Source organism: Myxocyprinus asiaticus, chromosome 15 (genome assembly GCF_019703515.2).
Source record: "Myxocyprinus asiaticus isolate MX2 ecotype Aquarium Trade chromosome 15, UBuf_Myxa_2, whole genome shotgun sequence".
Taxonomy (NCBI): Eukaryota; Metazoa; Chordata; class Actinopteri; order Cypriniformes; family Catostomidae; genus Myxocyprinus; species Myxocyprinus asiaticus.
In genome coordinates, this window is record NC_059358.1 from 778,674 (window position 1) to 800,522 (window position 21,849).

The following is a 21,849-nucleotide window of genomic DNA, read 5'->3' on the forward strand; positions in this document are numbered from 1 at the left end:
TCGTCGAGTGAGTGACAGATAAGGAATGTCCTGGTTACTTTCGTAACCTCCGTTCCCTGATGGAGGGAACGAGACATTGTGTCCCTCTTGCCACAACACTGAACTACCCGCTGAAATGGCCGGGACCTGGTCTCGGCTCCTTAGCACAAAACCTGAATGAGTGGTTGCATGCCAGTTCCTTTTATACCCGTATGTCCGGGGGAGTGGCATGCAAATTCCACTCGCCAATTCCCAGTGGCCTTTTGTCAAAAAGCAGAGGTGTTTAGGGCTCCCAAGAGTGACCCCTAGTGTCACTACATTGACACAACATCTCGTTCCCTCCATCAGGGAAAGGAGGTTACGAAAGTAACCAGGACATTTTGTAATGCAAATGTTAAAATGAGTCATGTGCTATAGGAAAAGTGTTTAGATGTCACGAGATAGCATTGTGTGAGGAAAAGAGTGAAAAGTAAGTGTTTATGAACTGATAATCTGCCGTTTTACTAGTGATTTGTGTGAAAGAGGATAAAAGTCATTGTTGCTTTAGGACCTCTAGTGTTCCTTCCACACGGAAACTGGCAAGTAACGTACAACAGGCCACGTAAAAATCATTCTGCAAAAATGTAGTTATTGTAACATGATTCTTTGACCAGGTTGTGAATGCCACTGGAGGAGAAATATGACAGTCATCAAAAGGCAACAAAGCAATCGAATTTAACAACATCCTCTCTCACACAGTCTCCTGTCTTGATTTCATTCTAGCTAAGAAAAGTTACTTTTTTAATACTTAAGTACAATTTAATATGAATACTTTTTACTTTCACTTAAGTATGTGTTTGGCTAGATACTTGGATTTTTAAGTTTCACTCATTATCCATACTTTCACTTAAGTATAATTTCTGAGTACTTTTTACACCCCTGGATATGATTTGGAGTGGAGAGTCCAACTGCACAAATGTGTGTTTTCTCTCGCAGAGGTTTTGTATGTTGTATGTAGTTCAAAACTCTCTTACATCTCCTCCACACTCTTGTGTGAACAAGCAAACAAAATCAAACCACACTGGCACACATTAAAAGAAGGATCAGCTCTTTTCTAAATGTTTAAATGTGTTATTAGGACAGAGGTATTTTCCATCAAAGTCAAGATGGGGCATGTTGTCACATGCGTTTTAAATGTCAGAAATGTAAACAATATATTGTTGGCCTAAACAATGTTTTGGAATTTTTGTATCTGCTTTATAATTGTTTTACTTTTTACATTTTGCTGATAAGCCTATAACAGGCTGTTTAATGCAGGCGCAGATATTATTCACGTGGTTTTAATATTGAGGACATTTTCCCTTTCACCCCTCAATGTACACATGAACCCAACACCACTGGTTTAATGTCAGATTACACTGTGACAACTTACCCAATATAGTGTGACAACATGCCCTGCTATTAGAGCAAGCTGTCACAAAAAAATTATAATAATAATAATATTTTTTTTAATTAATATATTTTTTTTCCTGGGCAAAAATGGTGAATATGTTCAATGGCTCTTTTTGTAGTCAAGACATGTAGGTGTGTGAGTGTGCAGAAATGAACCACCCAGAGAAATATTCACTGGAGATAAAAGTGTGACAACTAGCCCCGATCTCCCCTACATCTTAATAAGCTTCCTGCAAAACAAGTCAGAATGAATTGAAGTAAAAATAAAAGTTCGAAAACTCAAGTATATTGGTAAGGGTTCAGCAGTTTGTGTGCACTACGTACAAACATTGTGCAATGTGTGTAATGGTGATGTTTCAGTGACAGATATTTTTGTGTTTGGCCATTAAAAGACATAAACATGAATGCAAAAGATCTAAATAAAGATATACAGTACACAACGATGACTATTCCAGAACATACAGATTAAATGAGAGTGTTGTGTTTCTGTCAGTAAACACTTCAAACCCGCCTCACAGCAGCTTTAATAACACGATCACGCTGGGAAATCTGTGCAGTTATTCTAAACCTGCAGAGAATTTTCGGTAAATCTCTTTTCATTAGAGCTCATTATGAAACTAGATTCTTTATGAACAGCTGAATGACCCGATGGGTTTATGGTGCCACGTTATGAAGGGTTCAATTGTGCGCTTTAACAGAGACGCTCCACTGTAATACATCATTAACAAAATGTTATAAAAGACAATTATATTTAAAACACCTTCAGCACCTCAACATGAGCACGCCACTTAAAGTCAACATGAAATCAAATTGACTCTATTTTAGGGATGCACTGATATGAATATTTTGGGCTGATACTGAAAACTTTAGGCCGATATTTTGCCACTTACCTTATTTTGTCATCAGATCACTGTTTTACTTAGGAATGCATAAAAAGTGTACAACTCTATAAAGAGGTACAAAAGCTTTTTTACTGTTAATTGTTGATATCTCAGATGTCTGCTGGTTTCAAAGCGATTTGGATGGTTTTCCCTCATCATGTACCCTATAGGTAGTGCCGCTTTAACCACTGTAACATCTGTTTATGGCGTTTCTTCCGCATTAATGTGAGAGCGAGAAAGAATACAAATTAAATAGTGCTTAAATATTCTTATGAGTGCCAACTATTCTACATATTGTGGCTATTATTATTTCTGGATTGTGCATTTTTATAAAGTGTGTTACTAATTAATTATAAATAAACCATCGTTTTTTCATATCAGCGTTTTCATGTTTATTATCGATATGCCACTGGTTTTAAATTGGTCAATAATTGGCTGATAAATATCAGCAGCTGATATATCAGTGCATCCCTACTCTTATTTACTTTCTTAAGATGTGTTCCTGCTCTTATCGTGAGCAATTCATGAGTGCATGTTATTGTAAATAAAAAAATGTTGTTTACGTAATCATCAAAATGTAAATACTTGCTCCAACTCTAAAACGTCTTTCCTTTTCCGCTGACATCACCAAGGCCACTGACGTTTTGACCAATGGGTGCTGGCGATGTTTCAGTCCTCCACAATCTACTGCAAACTCTGGTGTGGAACATGACATTTCACCAATCTTTTAAAGTCCCGCCCTACAATTGTTTCTCGTTGAACATCCCGTTTCACTCAGAAATCCGTCACATTATGGAAGTAAAATGGGTTGTGAATGTCGCTTCATGTTGACTTTAAAGTGCCTCTATTTTAATGTCCATTTGCTCTCGCAGGAAACCCGCGGTGATGGTGTTCACCCCGCTGTTCCCTTCATGCCGGGTGGGTCGGACTTGTGCTCTGCGGCGTGAGCTCTGTGTCGGGCTGAGAGTCGGTCCAGAGAGTTGGAGGAGTGACGAGGTGACCGGCAGCAGCGGGCGAGGTCGGCACGGAAGGAGGGCGTGTAAAGGCCGTAGATCACGGGGTCACAGCAGGTGTTCAGGTTACCAAACACAAACAACAGGTGATGAACGTACTCAGGCGTGACCTTTAACATCTCAGGCTGGAACCAGTACCAGATGCCCAGCAGATAATACGGAGTCCAGCACACCACAAAAGACATGACGATGATGATGGTCATCTTCAGAGTCTTCATCCTGGCCTTTGGGATCATGTCTGTACCGCTGCGTCTGAGAGACGACTCACCCGCTGCAGAAACAGAGAGAGAGAGAGAGAGAGAGAGAGAGAGAGAGAGAGATCATTAAAACAACAGAAGGTCAGAAGTGTAGTTAGCGTGCTAGCTTCAACACATCATGTGGGCAATACAGGTTCGAATCTGGCTCGCAACATTTCCCGATCCTGTCCCTCCTCTCTCAGCGCATCATTTCCAGTGTCTCTAATAAACGTGGCAAAAGGGCAAAAATAAACTAAAATAACATTAATAGAGCTGCCAAAGTTAATGCATTCACAAGATTTAAGGATTTTGTTTTATGTATTTATAAGATTTACATGTATTTTTAAATAGCTTTGAATGTATTTTAATGTATCAAATCATAGAAGAATAAATAAAAAGACACATTTGAATACAGCTAAATATTTGAAATGATTTTTGGGGTAAATCTGACAACTGACACAATAAAATGTCAATTTAGAATATCTGTTTATTTAGCAAATTCCAGCAAACACAAAATTAGAAAAAAAATAAAAAATATTATATATATATATATATATATATATATATATATATTTTTTTTTAACATATATATGTTATTGCTACTGACTTAATTATAACATCAAATAATTATTTTATGTTAAATATATTAAACCATAAAAAGTTTAAATAAAATGACACATTTGAAAACTGTAGTTAATTATAGATGCTTTTTTTGGGCAAATCTGACACAACTGACTAAATGAAATGTCAATTTAGCATATTGTTTAACCTATTATTTATTTTTGTTTTTGTGTTTTTTTTTTTAACTGATAAGGGGAACTAAATACATTAAAACTGATTTTCAAAAGAAAAACATATATGTATATATATATTTACAAGCAAATTCCAGCAAATACGATATTCAAGAGGATTCTTGAAAAAACATGTAATTGCTATTGACAATATTTATATTTGAAGATTTACATTTATACTGTATATATGTTTTTTTATGTTAAAAATATAAAATCATAAAGTATACATAAAATAACATATTTGAAAACTGCAATATATTTTAAATGCTTTTTGGGGTAAATCTGACAACTGACATTTTTTTACCCATTATTATTTTTATTATTATTTTTATTTTTTTTTAGCTGATAAGGGGAACTAAATGCATTAAAACTGATAAAAAAAATACAAATAAAAATAGAAATATATAATAACAATAATAATAATAATAATATTATATATATATATATATATATATATATATATATATATATATATATATATATATATATATATATATATATATTTATTTTATTTATTTATAAGCAAATTCCAACAAGTACAAAACCTCAATTTTGCATATTTTTTTTACCTATTATTTTGTCTGGGTGGGGGTTGTTTGATTTTCATCTGAAAAGGGGAACTAAATGCATTAAGACCGAATTTCAAAAGGAAAACAATATATATATTTAGTATATATATTTAATTATAATTATATTTAGCAAATCAGAAAAAATTGAGAGGATTCTACAAAAAAATGTGTTATTGCTATTTTTTATGTACTGATAGAAACAGAGAGAGAGAGAGAGAGAGAGAGAGAGAGAGAGAGAGATCATTAAAACAACAGAAGGTCAGAAGTGTAGTTAGCGTGCTAGCTTCAACACATCATGTGGGCAATACAGGTTCGAATCTGGCTCGCAACATTTCCCGATCCTGTCCCTCCTCTCTCAGCGCATCATTTCCAGTGTCTCTAATAAACGTGGCAAAAGGGCAAAAATAAACTAAAATAACATTAATAGAGCTGCCAAAGTTAATGCATTCACAAGATTTAAGGATTTTGTTTTATGTATTTATAAGATTTACATGTATTTTTAAATAGCTTTGAATGTATTTTAATGTATCAAATCATAGAAGAATAAATAAAAAGACACATTTGAATACAGCTAAATATTTGAAATGATTTTTGGGGTAAATCTGACAACTGACACAATAAAATGTCAATTTAGAATATCTGTTTATTTAGCAAATTCCAGCAAACACAAAATTAGAAAAAAAAATAAAAAATATTATATATATATACAAAAAAATGTGTTATTGCTATTTTTTATGTACTGATAGCCCTAATCATAAATCATTAAAAAAGACAATTTTTAATAGATTACTATCTATGTAATGCAATGTACATATCTCTTTAAAGACCAACACTGTGATACTGTATTTATGAAGCGGTAAACACTTTCAAACTCACATGTGTGCCTCAGGCTATAAAAAACATCTAGCAAACAGTTCATAAATATCTGCCCTTGCATCGTGCCCTCTGAAGGAATCAGGTAACATTAGAGTGGATCGGTCTATTGAACACACTGCTGTGTTATTACAGTAATCCATGAGACTGCTGTTACTGTAACACATGTGACTGTGACCCCAGTGCTGTTATTGAATATAGAGCCAGTAAACCTGAGAGATGATGGGTATCTGCAGAGTCCTTTACACACATCTCTTCCTGAAGCCTCAGTAGAAAATGTAGTTGTGAGCACTGAACTACTGTACTTTCATTTTGTGACAGTACTCGGGTTACAGTTTATCAAGAACAACACAACACGGCACACACAACCAAATATCTATGTAAAGTTTATAGCAGAACCAATGAAGGAAGCAGGTTGTGTGTGCTTTGTGTGTAGGTGTCATACTTTATAAAACTGGAGTATGTGGTGTAGGTGCTGTGACACAGGTGTTGTACCTTTGCTCTTGTGCAGCTGTCTGTTGATCTCGATGAGGATGCAGCTGTAACAGCAGCTCATGACCAGCAGGGGAATCACATACAGCGTCACAAAATGAAACATGTTGTACGCCGTTTCATGCCAGCGCTCACGGAAACTCCCATGAGTGACACACTGAATGAAGTCCACGCTCTCCGCTTTAACTGTTCGGAATATGAACAACTGCGAGAGAGGATACCAGAAACACAATCACTCTCTAATGATAGATGAGCTGTCAATCACAACGTTTGATGTGGCCAATCAAAGCACAGCACTTCACTGTACACAACTGTACACAACTACTTTGGTGTTTGCAAAACTCACCACCACAATGCGGGTGTTTGTTTACTGGCCCAGATGAAAAGAGTCCTGCACCGTCAAGTCTCTGTGATATTCTGCTCTCTAGATATGACTCCAGCCCCTCCTTCGGTGTAAGTCTATGGGATTTTTTTTAATAAGAATATTCCAGGTTCAATACAAGTTGAGCTCAATCGACAGCATATGTGGCACAATGTTGATTACCACAAATGTTGATTATCGTCCCTCTTTGAGGTTACTGTGAGACACTTACAATGGAAGTCAATGGGGTCAATCTGTAAACATTAAAATACTCACTGTTTCAAAAGTATAGACACAAGACATAAACAATATGTGTGTTAACATGATTTTACTGTGATAAAATCACTTACTAAACACATCTGTGGAAAGTTATAGTCAATTTTACAACTTGGTTGCCATGATGATGTAATGTCAACAAACCCTAAAACGGGGGCCTGGGTAGCTCAGCAAGGGAAGACGCTGACTACTACCCATGGAGTCGCAAGTTCGAATCCAGGACGTGCTGAGTGACTCCAGTCAGGCTTCCTAAGCAACCAACTGGCCCGGTTGCTAGGGAGGGTAGAGTCACATGGGGTAACCTCCTCGTGGTCGCTATAATGTGGTTCGCTCTCGGTGGGGCACGTGGTGAGTTGTGTGTGGATGCCGCAGAGAATAGCGTGAAGCCTCCACACGTGCTAAGTCTCCGCAGTAATGCGCTCAACAAGCCACGTGATAAGATGCACGGATTGACGGTCTCAGACGCAGATGCAACTGAGATTCGTCCTCCGCCACCCGGATTGAGGCGAGTCAATATGCCACCACGAGGACTTAGAGCACACTGGGAATTGGGCATTCCAAATTGGGGAGAAAAAGGGGAGAACCCCACCCCCAAAAAAACCAAAACTTTAAAAAAATACTAAAACGACTATAAAAATGATGATTTAAACAACTTTACAGCTCAAATAATACACAAGTTTTAACAGAAGAATTACGTAAGTGCTTTTATAAAATTATAAGCTTCACATTTCTGCCTTTAAACCCTCCAAAAATTGACCCCATTGACTTCCATTGTTAGTGTCTCACTGATCACAAATTTTTGAAATCGTCTAATTAATTTTTGTGTTAATCAACATTATGCCACAAATGCTGTCAATTTAGCTTAACTTGCATTGAACCTGGAATATTCCTTAAATATTTTTTTAAGTGGTAACCATTTCATAAAGACAATAAGGGGAGGAGTCACATGACGCTATGCAAAGTTAGGTCGCTTGAAGGCGAGCTCCGCTTAAACTTTGTTGCAATTATCCTTTTAAGCAATATTAACCAATGATTGTGCTGGGAGGGCATGATGTTGAACAATTAGAAATCGTCGGTCTGTGGGGACATTAAAAAGCACTTACGTGGGGGGCCTGGGTAGCTCAGCGAGTAAAGATGCTGACTGCCACCCCTGGAGTCGTGAGTTTGAATCCAGGGTGTGCTGAGTGACTCCAGCCAGGTCTCCTAAGCAACCAAATTGGCCCGGTTGCTAGGGATGGTAGAGTCACATGGGGTAACCTCCTCGTGGTCGCTATAATGTGGTTCTCGCTCTTGGTGGGGCTCGTGGTGAGTTGTGTGTGGATGCCGCGGAGAATAGCGTGAAGCCTCCACACGTGCTAAGTCTCCGCAGTAATGCGCTCAACAAGCCACGTGATAAGATGCACGGATTGACGGTCTCAGACGCAGATGCAACTGAGATTCGTCCTCCGCCACCTGGATTGAGGCGAGTCAATATGCCACCACGAGAACTTAGAGCGCATTGGGAATTGGGCAATCCAAATTGGGGAGAAAAAGGGGAGAACTTTTTGAAATCGTCTAAATTAATTTTTGTGTTAATCAACATTATGCCACAAATGCTGTCAATTTAGCTTAACTTGCACTGAACCTGGAATATTCCTTAAATATTTTTTTAAGTGGTAACCATTTCATAAAGACAATAAGGGGAGGAGTCACATGACGCTATGCGAAGTTAGGTCGCTTGAAGGCGAGTTCCGCTTAAACTCTGCTGCAATTATCCTTTTAAGCAATATTAACCGATGATTGTGCTGGGAGGGCATGATGTCAAACAATTAGAAATCGTCGGCCTGTGGGGACATTAAAAAGCACTTACGTGGGGGGCCTGGGTAGCTCAGCGAGTAAAGACGCTGACTGCCACCCCTGGAGTCGCGAGTTTGAATCCAGGGCGTGCTGAGTGACTCCAGCCAGGTCTCCTAAGCAACCAAATTTGCCCGGTTGCTAGGTAGGGTATAGTCACATGGGGTAACCTCCTCATGGTTGCGATTAGTGGTTCTCGCTCTCAATGGGGCGTGTGGTAAGTTGTGTGTGGATCGTGGAGAGTAGCATGAGCCTCTACATGCTGTGAGTCACCGTGGTGTCATGCACAACGAGCCACGTGATAAGATGCACGGATTGACGGTCTCGGAAGCGGAGGCAACTGAGACTTGTCCTCCACCATCCGGATTGAGGTGAGTAACCGCGCCACCACGAGGACCTACTAAGTAGTGGGAATTGGGCATTCCAAATTGGGGAGAAAATAAATAAATAAAAAAGCACTTATGTTCCCACACATCGGACACCTCACAGGATCAGGATGGCAGAGGTCCAGTTGATAGTGACAGCAAGCTTTGTGACGTAGGTTGGGAGATCTCGAACATTTATGCAGTGCTGATGAAAATCTCGACCGACTTGAAGGGCCTCGCAGAAATGCATCGGGCGATCACATCTATGGAGGTGAAACTTTCCACCCTGATCACAAGGACGATGTTGAAAAACGGGTCGAGTTTCTGGAGTCGGCCGAAAGAGAGCTACAGGCTAACTAACTGCTACTAAGGCTGATGTGGAACGCATGTAGGAAAACTAGAGGATATGGAAAATCGTAGCAGGCATGATAATGTTCGTTTCATTGGAATCCCCGAGGGAAAGGAAGGTCAAGATATGGTGAAGTTTTTGGAAGGGCTCATTCCGAATTTGATTGACACAGCAGGCCGCTGTGTGCAATTTATTTGTGCAATTTAATGGCATGGTTTTTGTATAAAAAAAAAAAAAAAAAAAGACACCAGACTTGAGCAATCCAGTAGCAGTAGTGTTGTGGAAAATCTCGTGAGCATGCATGGACCGTCGGATTTCCAAGGGATGGATGCCAATTGGGAACGTTGTGCGTGGAGTTGGAGCAAAAACATTTTTTCTGTTCTGTGGATTGTTCAGGATTTGATTTTTACATCATTGTTGGAAATTGGTCTATATAATTTTGCCTTGGGTACACAATTTATCTTTACATGTCAATATGTCACATTTTAATATAGGTAAAATGTTTCTCTCCATGTGGAGTTTTAATAGGCTAGGGCACCCTATAAAAAGAAGGAAGGTTGTATCTTTCCTTAAGTGTAAAAAAATATTATATATTGTTCCTTCAAGAAATGCACCTTTCTTGACAGGAAGCTGAATAACTTGGTGGGGCATGGGGTGGGCATGTGTTTTGCAGTGCTGGTTCAAGTAAGAGCAGGGGAGTCATCACACTGATAAGTATTTACAATTCAAATGTCTCAAACAGATCAAAGATAATTTAGGAAGAATCATTATTGTTTTGGCTGAAATACAGGGGCAAATCCTTATTTTGGCTAATGTTTATGTACACAATGCTGATGATCATAACTTTTTTATAGATCTTGAGGGAAAGCTACAAGCAGCTGGGATCCTTCCAGGTATGGTTTTGGGTAGAGACTTCAATCTTTTAATGGATCCAGTCCTTGATCATAGTGATGCAAAGGTGTGTAAACCCTTTAGAGCAACATTGACACTTCAAAGGATGTGTAAAAATCTTGGTCTTACATACATTTGGAGACTTCTGAATCCATCTGGGAGGGACAACACCTTTTTTTCATCAGTTCATAAGATTTATGCTAGAATAGATTTTTTTTTTATATCTTATTCACTTACTCCATCTGCCACTGATTGCTCAACTGGGAATCATTTAGTTTCAGATCATGCTTTGGTGTGTTTAGAGATGCTGCCACATATAGAGAAAAGGAAATCATATAGATGGCACTTTAATACATCCCTTCTACAGGACCCAGCATTTCAACAAATGTTAAAGACAGAAGTCAATATTTATGTAGAAACCAACTGATCAGGAGTCACGTGGTGCCATGCGAGGATCGGACATGAGAACGGCGAGCTCTGCGCACTTTGCTAGTTTGAACACTTTTAATGACATAAACCGGTGAGATTCGATACACTCTGTTCCATAACTGTTCTAGGAGGACAATATGTCAAAGAATTCAAAACCCTCGGGCTCTGGGGACATTAAAAGACACTTACGTGCTCACGTTGACACCCCCGAGCAGGCCGCGAGCCAGGGAGTTGATTTAGTTGGAGAAATGCGGCGAGAGATGCTGAACATGTCGGCAATGCTGATGAAGGTCGTTGCTGACTTGGAGGATCTTGCTGTGATCGATCACTGCCATGGAAGTGAAATTCACTGAAATGGTTACAAGAGTGGGGAATGTCGAGAAACAGATCGATTATCTGGAGTCATCGGAGAGGGAATTATCTGCTAATCCGCTAGCGACCAAGATGGATTTGGAGTATTTCTGGGAGAAGTTGGAGGACATGGAGAACCGTAGCTGGTGGAATAACGTCCATTTCGTCGGAATTTCTGAGGGCGAAGAAGGACAGGATATGGTCAAATTCCTAGATGGGCTTCTTCCAAATCTGCTCCACATAGCAAGCAATAAGCTGGAAATTGAGCAAGCTCACAGGGTTCCTGCTTGATGAGGGAGACAGGCCCCGATCAATTCTGGACAAAATCTGAGATCATCCAATAAAGATATTGTGTTACGTGATGCGAGGAGTAAAGGAAGGCTTTCTTGGAAAAATTACAGAATTTTCTTTTTCCCAGACTTTACGAAATCAACAAGAGAGAAACGTGATCGATTCAAGGAATGCAAGAAACTTTTACATCAACGGAAGGTCGCTTTTGCATTGATATTCCCAGCCAAATTGAGAATATGCTAAGGGGGGCCTTAAAACCTTCACATGCCCACAGCAAGCGATGTCCTTCATAAAGTCAATGAAGTAAGTAAGTCATCTTATGGTACTCACTTTGAAGCCGAATGGACCGGCTCACTGAACATTTGTTTGACTCTGAGGAAACTGAGTGCTTTTTTTTGTGCTGATTCTGCCTAGCGGCTAGAGTTTATTTTGTAGAGTGGCACACCTTCACGACAGTTTTATGGATGAACCTACACACTCTTTGTACTTATTCCTCCTATTGGCTGGAGTTTGTTTTGCAGAGTATTTCTTGCAAAGACATTGGAGTGATTAAGTCATTTGCCTGCACTCATGTTGCAGCCGAGTGGACCGGCTCACTGAACATTTGTTTGACTGTTTGAATAATCTGTGCGCTTTTTTTTGTGCTGGTTCCGCCTAGCGGCTGGAGCTTATTTTGTAGAGTAACACACCTTCAGGACAGTTTTATGGATGAATCTACATGCTCTTTGCGCTTATTCTGCCTATTGGCTGGAGTTTGTTTTATAGATTATCTTTTCCGGACATGAGCAATCCGACGGCAAAGCTGTCACGGGGGTTCTCGTAGGCATACATGAACTGTTTGAGTTTGGAGGGACAGATGCCAATTGTCACTGTCATGCGCAAGGTTAATGCACACTTTTTTCTTTTTTCTGTTTGTTTTGTTCTAGGGGAAGTTCGGGTTTTGATGGTCGCACCAATGTTGGAAAGTGGTCTTTATAATCTTGTTTTTGACACACAATCTATTTTTTCTTATATGTCAAAATGTCAAATGTTAATATGAGTGGATTGTCTCTCTCCACGTGGAATGTTAATTGGTTGGAGCACCCCATAAAAAGAAGGACGGTTATTTATCTTCTTATAAGCGTAAGAAATCTGATATAGTGTTTCTTCAAGAAACGCATCTTTCTCCACAGGAAGCTGAAAATTTGGAAAGATATGGGGTGGGCTTTTTTTTATAGTGCTGGCTCTAGTAAGAGCAGCAGAGTCATTACGCTGATCAGTAAACATCAGATCAGGGTTTTTTTATAGATCTTGAAGGGATGTTGCAAACCACTGGCACCCCTCATGATATAATATTGGGAGGAGACTTTAGTCTTTTGATGGACTCAGTCCTTGATCATAGTGAAGCAAAAGTGTGAAAGCCCCCTAGAGCAACACTGACACTTCACAGGATGTGTAAAATTCTTGGTCTTACAGATATTTGGAGTCTTTTGAACCCATCTGGTAGGGACTATACATTTTTTTCATCAGTCCATAAGATTTACTCTAGAATAGATTTAGAAGTCCCTCATTTCATCTGTTGTTGATTGCTCAATTGGAAATATTTTAGTCTCAGATCACTAGATATATAAAACGGAGAGATTCATTTTCTACCATTCCCTCAGTGAAATCTGCTGGTGGTGAAATTTTTACCTCGGACATTGATATTAATAATGCTTTTAAAGAATTCTGTCTTGATCTCTATAGCTCCACGTCTTCGTCTACTGATGAAGATATTAGAAACTTTGTGGAACCATTAGATCTCCCTAAACTGACGACTGAATAAAAAATTCTCTTGATTCTGAGATAACCTTGGAGGAGCTTGGCAAGATAATTAAGGCCTTGCCTACAGGCAAGGCTCTGGGGCCAGATGGCTTTGCCGATGAATTTTTTAGATCTTGTGCTACAGAACTGGCTCCATTTTTGCTAGAAGTTTATACAGAATCATTAAAAAATGGAAAGCTTCCGCCAACCATGATGCAAGCCCAGTTCAGTCTGATTCTTAAAAAGGACAAAGATCCAAGCGAGTGTAAGAGTTACCGTCCAATTTCTCTGATCCAGCTAGACGTTAAAATATTGTCAAAAATTTGGGCTAACTGATTAAGTAAAGTTATGACATCTCTTATACATATAGATCAGGTGGGGTTTATTCGGGGCCAGTTGTGAATGATCAAACCCAAATTGCTGCCATCTCACTTGACGCCAAGAAGGCATCTTTTTTAAGATTTTGGAAATTTACAGGTTTGGGAACACTTTTATTGGGTGGATTAAGTTACTTTATGGACACCCGGTAGCGGCAGTTCAAATTAATGTATTAATTTCAGATTATTTTTCTCTTGGTAGGGGAACCTGGCAAGGCTGTCCTCTCTCCACTTTATTGTTCTGTCTTGTCCTGGAAACATTAGCAGTCGCAATTAGAATAGAAGATGATTTTCCTGGCATTGCAGCAGGAAGTGTGGTGCATAAACTTCTACTCTACGCAGATGATATATTATTATTTGTCCCCAACCCTAGTAGATCTATGCCTAGCCTCCATAGAATTATTAATTCTTTCTCCAAATTTTCAGGATACAGGTTGAATTGGTCTAAACCAGAAGCTCTTGCTCTAACAGCATATTGCCCTGCCACGGCTTTCCAACCTGGTGCCTTTCAATGGCCCAAGCAAGGCATTGGGTATTTAGGCATTTTATGTCCAGCAAATTTTGAGAGATTTAGTTAGTAGAGTTTATTTTGACTCATTAATGAAAAGTTTCTCATGTGATGTGGATAGGTGGGCTTCACTACATTTGTCTATGGCAGGGAAGGTCAATGTTATAAAAATGAATTGTATCCCCAAATTCAATTATCTACTACAGTCTCTCCCTTTAGAAGTTCCTCTTTCTTATTTTAAACAATTTGATAGAATATATAAGTCCTTTATTTGGAATGGCAAATGACCTTGGTTATATTTCAATAAGTTACATAGGCCAATTGACAAAGGAGGTTTAGGCCTCCCCAAAAATTTGTTTTATTTCTATGCCTTTAGTCTCAGACACCTGGCCCATTGGTCTCTTCCACCTGAGAGAGCCCCTCCCTGGTACTACATTGAACAAGCAGTCCTTGCCCCAATCTCACCTTTACAAAGTATTTCTATCAGACTGCCTGGAGAAGTAAAAATGCATCCCATTATTTCACACTTACGTTCAGAATGGACAAAGGTTTCCTGTCTGTTCAGTTTTGATACTTACCTAAATGTTTCCTCAAGCATATGGCTGAACCCCAAATTGTGTATTAACAAATCCCCCTTTTTGCTGGAAAGAATGGTTGGAGAGGGGTGTTGCCTTTATGAAAATGGAGCTTTGAGATCATTAGAAAATATAACACAGCAATTTGGGATTTTTAGGTCTCAATTTTTCAGGTATTTACAGTTGCGCCATCTACTTTGTCCTATTTTTGGTGGTAGTACACAGCCTCCTAAAGCTGAAGACACCCTCTGTATGGTGCTCAAAGCCTTTGGAAAGGGGCATGAAGCGTCAGTGTATTGTTCCTTGTTGATTCGTAAAGCATCTCTTCTCATCTGGTCTTCTGCTACACCAGCACAATCACATGACCTGCTACTCTTCTGCTGCAGTGCTGAATATTATATTACAGCCTAAAGGCAAAACTCTGTCAACACTGCCAATCAAAACCCAATGTCTCGACCCCTCCTCATGGTACAGGATCTTCACATATATCTCTAGATCATCTCCATGTATCTCAATGGCAATGCTTCTGTTTCAAATCTAGAGGTATTTGTTATTTTTGCCAAAACCTTCATTACTGATTTTAGAAAGGATGCATTATCTATATCAGCTGACAAAAACAGTGATAAATAGTTTTTTGACCATTGGTTTAGAGAAGGTATTTGACTGGGTTCAATACAAGTTAAACTCAATTGACAGCATTTGTGGCATAATGTTGATTACCACAAAAATTTATTTCCCCTTTTCTCCCAATTTGAAATGCCCAATTCCCACTACTTAGTAGGTCCACGTGGTGGCGTGGTTACTCACCTCAATCTGGGTGGTGGAGGACAAGTCTCAGTTGCCTCCGCTTCTGAGACCGTCAATCTGTGCATCTTATCATGTGACTCATTGTGCATGACACGGCGGAGACTCACAGCATGTGGAGGCTCATGCTACTCTCCATAATCCACATACAACTTACCACACGCCCCATTGAGAGCGAGAACCACTAATCACGACCACGAGGAGGTTACCCCATGTGACTCTACCCTCCCTAGCAACTGGGCCAATTTGGTTGCTTAGGAGACCTGGCTGGAGTCACTGGTTAGAAAGTGATTTTAAATCATGTTAGTGCTGTCAGTCGATTCAAATTTTTAATCATGATTAATCGCATAATTTTTTGTAGTTAATCGCAATTAATCGCAGATTTTGAAAGTGCTAAAATTTGACTCTAAATAAACTTCTTTTCCAGTCAAAATGCATTAGGGAAGAAAACAAACAATTTGTAGCAACATAATGCTTTATGAAAATTTTTCAATCAAAGCCTTCCACAGTATACAGATGAAATGCACTAAAATAGCACCAATTCAAGTAACAAGTGGGAGGCTGAATTGAAAGAACTCTTCCCCACAAAGGTTGCATATTCATTGCAATGGGCATTAAATCTCTTTAAGTCTCATCCTCCTCAATATTAATGAGCCAGCAGACTGTGACTATCCACTTTACTACTGAAATTGTGAAGCCGCGCTCATGATTCACGTTGGGGCGTCACATGGAAAGCGCTTACAGTCAACGTCTCATTCTACATTTTGGTGATAGTTAAGACTTTACGTGCTTCTGTGATAAGTTGATTGCTGTTGTTGATTGAGCTTAACTTGTATTGAACCCGGAATATTCCTTTAAATGGAAGAAAGTCATATGTGTTCAGAACGACATGAGGGTGAATAAATTATGACAGAATTTTTATTTCTTGGTGAACTATTCCCTTAAACATAAACTGTGAATTGTTAAACAATCCATTTGGCCTTGGTGATTTAAACAACTTCTTACATTTTGATGAAAGATTCCCAAGACAAATTTTGTTTTCATTAGAATAGCATGCACTGATCAGTTGTTCACAATAAGACCACAAATGTGCATTAAGAAAGTAAATTGTATGACTTTTATATTAATTTTGTGAATTTCATTACTTGGAAAAAAGCAATGCATCTCAAGAGCTCATAGGAGATTTTAGAGACCAATACAATGTTGATGTGGTCAATATACAGTATTTGTGTGTGTGTGTGTGTGTGTGTGTCACCTGTGGTGATGCGATCAGTGCGCTGAGGCTCCAGGCAATGACTAACATTTTTCTGTTCCTGTGATGTGCGATGAGGGAGTCCAGCGGATGCAGTATGGCGTGATGTCGGTCCAAACTGATGACCACCAGGATGAAAGCAGAGGTTTGCATTGCAAACAGCTTCAGGAAGCACAGCAGCTTACAAAGCACATCACCAGCATACCACTGCACCATCACGTTCCACACCATATCCAACGGCATGACGATGAAGGTCATCATGAGGTCAGCTGACGCCAGGCTCATAATCAGAGGTCGTAGGTGAGATGCCAGCTGTCGGCCACGCCCACGCCACACGCTCACGAGCAGCGCCAGGTTACTGACGGCGGCGAAGAGGAAGAGGACCATGGTGGCCACCACGCGCCCCTGTGCCGCAGGAGTAAAGGTTGGTGCGATCCACTCCGTCAGCGGAGGCAGGTGAGATGTGTTATACATCAGAGACGTGTTAAATGACATCACTCTTCTCATCCGAGCACCTGCACAGAGAGAGAGAAAAACAATATCTGACTGAAAAAATACTGCACAGTTTTCAGACGTTAGCGTATAATGGGGCTAAAGGCACCTCTTAAGAAAAATGTGTGTTTTTATTCTGGTTGCAAAGTGTTTTTCAAGATTGAAAAAAAAAATTGTCTTTTTATAATATATTGATGGAGTGACATAATAATGGAAGGTTGTTTTGATTTAAAAAAAGGTGGTGAGGGGGTTAGTGATTATCGTGCAGATATAGGGTCAATAGTTACAGGGCAAAATTTGTCAACTTATACAAATCAGTTTTCATTTTTGGGTGATTTATTCTTTAAAATGGGTGACAAAATCCCATAGATAACATTAAATGAGTCACCGGAGTCATATCTAGAGACCAGAATATCACAGAGACTTGAGGATGAACTCTTTTAAATTGGACCAGTAGCAACTACCCAGAACACAATAGCAAAACAACAGGAAACCCTAGCAACCGCCTAGCAACATCGTTCAGAAAATTTAGAAATCTAGATATTAGGTGTATTCCTCACAGGTCAACATCAACAGAATTTCAGAAACTGAGATTTCTGAAAAAATACCAACTGGAATTTTTATTTTATTTGAATAATTTTTATGATAAAAGATAAACATAAATGATAATGAAAGCCAAAAATATTAAATACAATGGATCAGTATTTACCGAGTAATCCATTATGTTGTTAAATGGGGTTAAAATATCAATTTCCACCTATGATTTTGGAGCAAAACTACAGATAAAAAAAAAAAAAAAAAAACATTAGAAAGGGGTCCGAATCATTATTTTATTTTTACACAGAGATTGGTAGATCTATTACCAAAATCAGTTGACTTCAGCTCCTCTTGTTGCATTATATGCCAATGATGTGTCCAAAAATGAATGAATAAATAAATAAATAAATAAAATGTTGTTTTCTGTTGCTTTTCCAAAGTTGGAGTTCCTATAACTCCAGAAGTGTTAAAAGAATATTCCATGTTCAATACAAATTCAGCTCAATCGACAGCATTTGTGGCATAATGTTGATTACCACAAAAATTAATTTTGACTCGTCCCTCCTTTGTGACAAGGAGGAGGGCGGGGCCGGGCCGTGACTATGCATGCCCAGCCCCCAATCAGGCTAATCAGCCAAGGAGAGAGATAAATACAGCCAGATGTGGCAGGTCGGGAGAGAGAGAGAGCCACACGCAGCTGCCGTGTGTGTATTTGTGTTTGTGTCTTTTTGTTTAAATGAAATATTACTTTGACTGTTCAGCCAGTTCCCGCCTCCTCCTTGCCCATCCTAACCCTGTTACATTGGTTCCAAAACCCTGGAAGGAGGAGGGATGCGCTGTCATGGAGTCCTCGCCACTGCCGTCCACCCAAAGGAGCAGTCGCTGCTGGCCGCCTGGACACAGAGTAACGGTCACCGTCCGCGAGGGGCGGAGGGGCTCACTACCGGCCACCAGAATGCAGAGGGGCGTTCCATCCACCAGGGGTTGGAGGACTTGCTACTGTCTGCCCGGGGAGGAGCGGCTGTCGTCTGCCAGAGGGTGGAGGAGTAGTCGAGGACCAGGCGATGGTGTGTTTGGGAATCGGCAAGCAATTTTTTACTCCTACAACCCCTGGCAGATGGAACGCCCCTCTGCATTCTGGCAGCCGGTAGTGAGCCCCTCGCAGTCGGTGGCCATTACTCTGTGTCCAGGCGGCCAGCAGCAACTGCTCCTTTGGGTGGACGGCAGTGGCGAGGACTCCACGACAGCGCATCCCTCCTCCTTCCAGGGTTTTGGAACCAATGAAACAGGGTTAGGATGAGCAAGGAGGAGGCGGGAACAGTCAAAGTAATATTTAATTTAAACAAAAAGACACAAACACAAATACACACATGGCAGCTGCGTGTGGCTCTCTCTCTCTCTCTCCCGACCTGCCGCATCCGGCTGTATTTATCTCTCTCCTTGGCTGATTAGCCTGATTGGGGGCTGGGCATGCGTAGTCACGGCCCGGCCCCGCCCTCCTCCTTGTCACAAAGGAGGGACGAGTCAAAATTAATTTTTGTGGTAATCAATATCATGACACAAATCCTGTCGACTGAGCCGAACTTGTATTGAACCTGGAACATTCCTTTAAAGATAACTTAATATCTTTTAGATTTTCTTTTTGTATCTTCATTTTTAAAGTCCTATATGGTTAAATCCCGGAGATATGGAGCTCTCAATGTGGCTCCGTTCTTAAATTTGACCCGTTGTTAATTAAGCTAATTTTTCTTGTCCAACAAAACAAAGATCTGACGTACAAATAATGTTCAAACTAGAAATGTACATTTAATTTTTGTATATAAAACATCATTTTATATATATATATATATATATATAAACCTTTCTAAGTTGTTTTTTTTTTGTAATTGTCATTTTGACCTCTCTCGACAGAATAATGGATTATTCAGTAAATACTGATCAAAATTCTGCTAAACTCATAATCTGATCCTGTAGAACTGGATGGACAAGTTCTTGCCCACTCTGTTACTCCTGTAAGACGCACAGCAGTGTTCCCCAGCTCAGTGGAAGTTCCTTAAGCTTCAGGAATTTCATGTTACACACACTGAGATCCGACACGGAATAGCAAGAACAAAGTGTTTTGCAATGTAAACAGTCATTAAACACACTCGCTGCACTGTCTTTAATAATGTCTTTGAAATAGCACAAATGTGTGTTCCAGTGAGACACTTACAATGGAAGTCAATGGGGTCAATCTGTAAACATTAAAATACTCACTGTTTCAGAAGTAGAGATACAAGACTTTCCACTTTCCTCTTAACATTCTAAACCTTAACCAAAATTTGAGATTTTTGTTTTTTTGTGTAATATAGTTGCACTTTCACAATGTAAAAATGGTTATTTTATTAGGCTATTGTTAATGTTGTTATTGTGCAGATCTGCAGTTCACACAGCAGGGGACATTATCCAGTTGCATGTTTATGTATATATCTGCACAATAACAACATTTAGAATGTTAAGAGGTAGTATTTACACACTGAGCTCCACAAAACGTGTTCATATTCCAGATGATTATACTTACTTATTAAACTTGCAGGGGGTGCAATTGCTTGCATTTATTTTGTGATTTTACCACCTAGATTAAAGGAATATTCCGGGTTCAATACAAGTTCAGCTCAATCGACAGCATTTGTGGCATGATGTTGATTACCACAAAAATTAATTTTGACTCGTCCCTCCTTTTCTTTAAAAAAGCACAAATGTGTGTTCCAGTGAGACACTTACAATGGAAGTCAATGGGGCCAATTTTTGGAGGTTTAAAGGCAGAAATGTGAAGATTATAATTTGATAAAAGCACTTACATTAATTCTTCTGTTAAAACGTGTGTATTATTTGAGCTGTGAATTTTGTAAAAAAAAAATTAAACAAAATAAATAAAAAAAACTGTATATCATCTTTTTTACAGTCTTTTTTGGGTTTACATTACATCGTCATGGCAACAAAGTTGTAAAATTGTTATCTTTCCACAGATGTGGTTAGTAAGTGATTTTATCACAGTAAAATCATGTTAACACACATATTGTTTATGTCTTGTGTCTATACTTTTGAAACAGTGAGTATTTTAATGTTTACAGATTGACCCCATTGACTTCCATTGTAAGTGTCTCACTGGAACACACATTTGGGCTTTTTCAAAGACATTATTAAAGACAGTGCAGCAAGTGTGTTTAATGACTGTTTACATTGCAAAACATTTTGTTCTTGCTATTCCGTGTCGGATCTCAGTGTGTGTAACATGAAATATATATATATATATATATTTAAATAAGGGGGACTTCCTTACTGCATCTACAGTACTTAAACATCTAGTTTAAATCGCTATACAAGGAGCTGAAAACTGAATTGAAATAGTCTTGGTTAATGAAGGCCAGTTTAATGCATTTTTAACTGAACTCTCTCAAAATATATGTGCAGACTGACTGTAAATATGGACCTGGGAAATCATGCACAGATAATTCAGTTCATAATTTATTGAACACAATATTTACAGATCCACTGACTGCTGCCTCTCATAGCAACGTTACATCTATCAAATTAAATCCTGTTCTTATATTCATAATAGTCATGTTAATTACAGTGAAACTGCACAGCAGAATGTGGCCATCTCAACTGGATAAATCTGTTTTCAGAGGGTTTGTGTCTTCAGTGTCTTTCTTCTCAGCATGGGCTGTTAAAATTGTTTAACATTACACTACAACAACTCCAGCAAAATTTCATTTTTGTTAATTTTGAATGATTTTTTTTTTCTCATTTCACTTTTGATGAAACAATAATTTGCCACCCCAAAATTCAGTTTAAAGGGCACAGTTTTACAATATTATCTTTAAAGGAGAGTTTTAGAAAATTGAGGGATATTGAGTTTCAGATTGTAGCTATAAACATAAGCTGAGATGATGATGATAATGATGATAGTTTACATTGAACTCAAGTATTACCACACAATCACATGAAAGACATTCATATACACAAAACAAATGTCAGACAGGCACATTTATATACAGTTGAAGTCAGATGTTTACATACACTTAGGTTGAAGTCATTAAAACTAATTATTTAACCACTCCACAGACTT

General features: G+C 39.0%; 1 protein-coding gene across 1 annotated transcript; it reads right to left on the minus strand.

Annotated features, from left to right (window-relative positions):
• Positions 1-2,912: 2,912 nt before the first annotated feature.
• LOC127453182 (gonadotropin-releasing hormone II receptor-like) lies at positions 2,913-17,204 on the minus strand. The gene is made up of 3 exons (XM_051719409.1): positions 16,713-17,204; positions 6,269-6,470; positions 2,913-3,575 (listed from the first exon to the last, which is right to left on the minus strand). The coding sequence occupies exons 1-3, from the start codon at positions 17,202-17,204 to the stop codon at positions 3,184-3,186; spliced, it is 1,086 nt and encodes a 361-aa protein (XP_051575369.1). The 3' UTR covers positions 2,913-3,183.
• Positions 17,205-21,849: the final 4,645 nt, after the last annotated feature.